General features: G+C 42.9%; 1 protein-coding gene across 1 annotated transcript; it reads left to right on the top strand.

Moving 5' to 3' along the window:
• The first annotated feature begins 327 nt into the window (after window positions 1-327).
• On the top strand, window positions 328-5,522 carry LOC145416254 (hemocyanin subunit-like). Its single transcript, XM_080285256.1, has 3 exons — window positions 328-424; window positions 3,374-4,900; window positions 5,092-5,522. Exons 1-3 carry the CDS (start codon window positions 328-330, stop codon window positions 5,520-5,522), a joined length of 2,055 nt encoding a protein of 684 aa, XP_080141382.1.
• The last annotated feature ends 830 nt before the right edge of the window (window positions 5,523-6,352 follow it).

Here is a 6,352-nt window from a genome sequence, read left to right as displayed (position 1 = left end):
TTTGGTTATAACTTTTTCTTCACTCGTACAGCCACCAACCACTTTGCAACAATACATGAATGAATAATAGCAAAAAGAATACGATATAGCAAAATGACAGATGTAATACCATACTGTTATGCAGACTTGTTTTTCTGGCAGTTAATGAAGAGCCTTGTGAAACGGACCCCAGCCACTTATCTCAAGCACCCAACAACACGAACAGGAAAGGCAAGCAAAAAATATAGTTGCTTCTAAGAGTGAGTTATCAGAGAAGACAGTCAAAGGTCAGGCTCTGTGTCGGGTATATAAGGTGGACAGAGGTGCTGAGCCGTCACCATCGCCGCCATGAAGGTCCTTGTGCTGTGTGTTCTCCTGGCCACGGCCGCTGCCTGGCCAAGCTTCGGGCTGGACGACACAGCCGGCTATCAGTCCGATGGAGCAGGTAAGAACAAGTACCTTAATTTTATATTCTTTTTTCACTTTAATTTCGCAAAAGTTTTCGTCTTTTTTGCAGCTTATTTCATCTAGCTAAGTGGCAGAAAAAGATAACTACGACTCTACATCCTTAACAAGGCACCCTTTCGAGACATGCATCATATTCTAGTATTGATGTGTTACTACATCTCAGCATTCAGAATGAAGGGACGCCAATTTCACGCTATGTTAAAGTAAAAAAAATAAATAAATAACGTTTCCTTCAAGGGGTCAATACCCCACTCCCTAGTCTATTTTTTTGCCTCACGTCCACCTTAACAGTCCTCTCTTATGCTGCTCATCCAATCTGTGTCACTTGCTGCAACTTCAATCCGCTGACGTCACGTTTTAAACGTCTAGCTGCTCAAAAATATAGTTTTATGATTAGGGGACACTTTTTGAACAAGAAATCTCAAATAGGATTAATTAAATCATCTGAAGGTAGAACGGATGAGCTATTAAGGACGTCAACACGGTCAATGGGTTAACGGAATAGTAGCCGCATATAAGACAATGTTAAGGTGTCATATGCAAGATGAATTGTCAAGAACAAGGTACTACAAGAGCTCCAGTGTAGCCTAGAACACGATGCTAAGACTTTTCATAACAAAGAATTTATATCCTAATTTCCTGATTCTGAATGTACTTAAGGATTTACTGAGGCTTTTGCTTCCACGAAGTAACTCATCTAGTGTCAGTTTAAGTGGCATGATTCAGAATTGTATTGTCTCTAATGGTCGGGACAACTTTAGTACACAGTAATAGCTAACGCCATGGGATTATATTTTTGCTGAGAGAGGTAAAGGAGCCTGAAAAAGATCATACTACCTATAGTGTTCATGTAATACGTATGAGATTGAAATTTTAAAGGAAAAGGGCATTGACTGACCATGAACTGAATCTAGCATTAACTGAAAATGACTGCGTGTGTAACTTATACTATACGTGTCCTAAGCACTAAAGCACCAAATATGCTCTTCCCTCAACACACACACACACACACACACACACACACACACACACACACACACACACACACACACACACACACACACACACACACACACACACACACACACACACACACACACACACACACACACACACACACACACATTCAGACACCTCTATAATATATTTTCGATGGGTTATTCTTCCGAGAATATTCAATACCAGTGCACTGATAATTCATTTCCCAAAATCATAAATAATATTTTTCTCCGTAACATCTTCCCTCAATTTCATAAGTATATTCGGCTTCGATGACCTTTTTTTTTTTTTCTCTCATACTAAAATATAAATGTAAAGTCAGACCATGGGGCTCCCAGCGGCAGTGCTCATCTAGGTAACATAGGCCTAGAAGCGTGAGACGGGTTATTCACCCAATATCATGGGACACAAGACCGATGCATCATCCAAATCACCACAGTTACCTCCACGAGATGTAACTCAATTTAGTCATTTTACCTACCAGCCCACAAAAGGAGGATATACACACTATTCCAATGACACGAGCTGCCCACCAAAGGATTCCAACCTTGGCGCTAACAAGCCGACAGCTTCACATCCACTGATTCTAACTCCATTCAAGTGGAAGACTTAATGGTAGCTTTCAATAATTCTTCTTTGCTCGAGAACATTCTTGGGCGTAGTAGATTCGCCTAATAGTAGCAAGAATAAGCTTGTAGAGTACAGATTGCCACTATTCTCAAGGAAATGCATGATGTACTCCATCAAAATTTAATATAATGTTTTAAAAATTTTTGCTTTCCTCCTATCAGTTAAGGCCTTTTAATAAGAAGCTTGTATAATCTATGAAGCAGTGTTACTCCATTTCCTGTATTTGTATTATTTCATATATAAACCCACAAAACACTTTAAAATACCTAATTGGAAAGAAATGAAGAAAAGTATATTTTATTTGGTTCCCCAAGAACGAAGTGCACCAACTTTAAAGTGAACTAGTGAAAAAATGACATTCACTTTGCAAGCGTTAAGAGGAATCAAACAAAAAACCTGAACAAATACAATACTGTCGCCACTAATATCGGTGACAGAGAGAAAGACGTCACGATCCTGAAGGGGTTAGATTTTCCAAGGTGTGGTTCCAACCTGACCATCTGCTCTCTTACATATAGGCTATCCTTATTCTCCCATCAGCAGCGTAAGACCCTGAGGCTGGGCTACTTAGTCCCGACATTTAAGGAGAGCGTGACCAATTGTTCTCCCTCATGAGAACAATAACACCGAACCTTCCCTCCGATGTATGCCCTAATAGGTTATATCTTGTTGGAGCGCCTTAACCCACTGACCACCAGGCGTCTGTTTGGCTATATGGTTACCATCCAACGTAATAAATATTTTCTGGGATACAGGAAACCATTTGGCTTCTCAGTGTAAAACTACCCGAAGGCAGCTCAACATCAAGTGAGTTAATAATGGGCGTTCCAGCCTACAAGATATTTTATATATAGCTACTGTAATTTCCATATCAAGTCCTCAAAGAAATGAAGCACCCTTACTCTAGGATTCCTTAGCCCGTGTGAAGATGGAAAAGAAAGTTATAATGATAATTGTGATAATATTATTCCCATCCTTTACTCCATAGAACACCAAAAAGTTGGACTGAATTTGACAATTAACCACAACTTCAGAATCCCTGTAGACTGTGTCGGATAACCTCTGTATTGGGCTGATATTCGTTTGTCATTGGTAATCACACCCTCGGATATACAGCTGAACCAAAGAATTATTAACAGGCTTCAGTACATACACATAACAACAACATACCATTTTATACGGAAGTCATCAGTATGATCAACCCGTGCACAGTAGATCATGGTCAGTGACATGCCAGTTATCCTTTCTTCATTGTCTTTAACTCGTCATGTAGCTAAGAACGTAATATTTGCAACAGGTACCTCGCAGGCTCAGATGCAGCATGATGTCAACTACCTGCTATACAAGGTCTACGAGGAGGTTCGTGACCCACACCTGAAGGACCTCGAGGATTCCTGGGACCCACTGGGCCCCAATGCTCATTACGATGACGGTGGAGTCTCCGCCAAGCTACTGATGAAGGAGCTCAATGACCATCGTCTTTTGGAGCAGAAGCATTGGTTCTCCCTCTTCAACGATCGCCAGAGGAAAGAGGCTCTCATGCTCTATGACGCCATTGAATATGCAAGTGACTGGAACACCTTTGTCGGCAATGCTGCTTACTTCCGTAAGCGCATGAACGAGGGACAGTTCGTGTACGCCATGTACGCCGCCGTCATTCACGCTCACATCAGTGAACATCTCGTCCTGCCGCCTCTCTACGAGGTCACTCCCCACTTGTTCACCAACAGCGAGGTCATTCAGGAAGCTTACAAGGCCAAGATGACACAGACACCTGCAAGGATTAAGTCGACATTCACTGGAAGCAAGAAGAACCCTGAACAGCGTGTGGCCTACTTCGGAGAGGACGTTGGCATGAACACTCACCACGTGTTCTGGCACTTGGAGTTCCCCTTCTGGTGGATCGACGAGCGTGAGAACTGGCACCTGGACCGCAAGGGTGAGAACTTCTTCTGGGTTCACCATCAGCTCACTGTCCGCTTCGATGCTGAGCGTCTCTCCAACCATCTACAGCCTGTTGAGGAACTGCACTGGGATGACGTCATTCATGAGGGTTTTGCTCCCCACACCATGTACAAATACGGTGGCTACTTCCCCTCCCGCCCCGACAACATCCACTTCGACGATGTGGACGGCGTGGCCAGAGTTCGTGACATGCTTATGTGGGAGAGTCGCATCCGTGACGCCATTGCCCACGGCTTCATTACTGCTCGAGATGGAAGCACCATCAACATCAGGGACTCCCATGGTATCGAAATTCTTGGTGACGTCATCGAGTCGTCCGCGTACAGCCCCAACTCTGACTACTACGGTGCCCTCCACAACACTGCCCACGTAATGTTGGGTCGCCAGGGAGACCCACATGGGAAATATGATCTTCCTCCCGGTGTCCTGGAACATTTTGAGACGGCCACTCGTGACCCAGCTTTCTTCCGTCTTCACAAGTACATGGATAACATTTTTAAGGAACACAAACACAGCCTTCCGGCTTACACCAAGGAGGATATTGAATTCACCGGAGTTGCCGTTGACAGCATTAGCATTGATGGCGAACTGGAGACCTACTTTGAGGACTTTGAGTACAGTCTCATCAATGCTGTTGATGACACCCCTGAAGTCGCTGACGTTGACATCTCCACCTACATCCCACGTCTGAACCACAAGGACTTCTCCTTCAAAATTGACGTCACCAACAACAATGGCGAGCCAGTTCTCGGCACAGTGCGTATCTTTTGCTGGGCTCGCAGGGATGACAATGGAATCCCCTATGACATCAATGATGGCTTCTGGAATGCGATTGAGCTCGACAAGTACTGGGTGATGCGTAAGTTGGACTCTTTGTATTCTTGCATAAATATTATATTCAACATTAAAAGTGCAATTATGATTAGGGAATCATGATGATTAGGGAATCATGATGAGGTAATGTTATGTATAATAGTCATATTATTTCCCTTTGCCATAAATCTACATATGGATAATTTATCTAATGATTATAATACCCCAACCCCACAGTCCAGCCAGGTACCAATCACCTCGTGCGTTCATCGAAGGACTCTGCAGTGACCGTCCCTGATGTGCCCAGCTTCAAGTCCCTGATGGAAAAGACTGAGTCCGCCCTCTCCGGTGGAGGTGAACTTCATCTCGAGGACTTCGAGAGTGCCCTGGGTCTGCCTAACAGGTTCCTCATCCCTAAGGGTAACGAGGAGGGAATGGAGTTCGTCCTTGCGGTGGTCGTAACTGACGGAAAGGCTGACTCCGCTGTGGATAACCTTCACGAGAACACCCAATTCAACCACTATGGCTACCAAGGAAAGTACCCAGACAACCGCCCCCATGGCTTCCCACTTGATCGCCATGTTGACGACAAGCGAATCCTCGACGAGCTCAGCAACTACGGCTACACCATTGTCAAGGTGTACAACCATGGCGAGCACAACCATTGAGACCAGTACTGACCATCAGTATTATGCATATAACAATTCAAACATATATGCAGTAGAGTATCTTCATCAATAAACTGTTCAATGAATGGAGTATAGATGTATGAAATCCACTTTCCTTTCATCAAAATGTTCTGTTATGTTTTTTGTGCGCCAGGATGTAAGTCAGATAAATCAGTCAGCAATGGATGTGACCTTTCAGTTTTGGTGAGTATGTTTGCTACCTATGAGTGCTTAATGACAACTGAATTCGTTCCTATCTCGTCGGTACCTTGTTAGCATTAAACCTTTTAAGTTTAAAGAGAATTGTAATAGGTCCTGCTGGCTACCATCTTTATTCGATCTGAGACAGTAATGATGCAACTATTTGTGCCAAGTGAGGCATATGTGAAATTGTGTGATGAACTGGAAGTACTCTTCAGTGGCAGGGAAAAAGAGGCTGATCATGAAGTAGATAATGTTCAACAAACACTTGGGCTGCCTGATAATAATGAGGAATATTTCTTGATTAATAAAATAGTAACAAGAATAATAGGTAGGCGGAATAAATATGTTCAATAAAGGTCTTCTCATTACCCATCTGAGAGGACAATAAAAATGCAATGAAACTACATTGAAAGGACAGAAATAGGTATGAAAATCGGTAAGCAGCTTGAAAATGGATTCTAGAATGCAAAAGGGGATACAATGGTAAATTCTTCAGATGCATTCGTAAGGTGATCAATATCTTCACTCAGAGAAAAACTGGAAGAAGGAAACTACAAAATTGTTAAAAAACACAGAAGGTTCATTCTCACTGACAAAGTAAATGCAGTGAAAATGCAAAGCAAATT

Source organism: Coenobita brevimanus, chromosome 13 (assembly GCF_032717465.1).
Source record: "Coenobita brevimanus isolate Jiangsu-jjx chromosome 13, ASM3271746v2, whole genome shotgun sequence".
Classification (NCBI taxonomy): domain Eukaryota; kingdom Metazoa; phylum Arthropoda; class Malacostraca; order Decapoda; family Coenobitidae; genus Coenobita; species Coenobita brevimanus.
The sequence above is the reverse complement of the archived record's forward strand: the minus strand, read 5'-3'. Positions and strand labels throughout refer to the sequence as shown.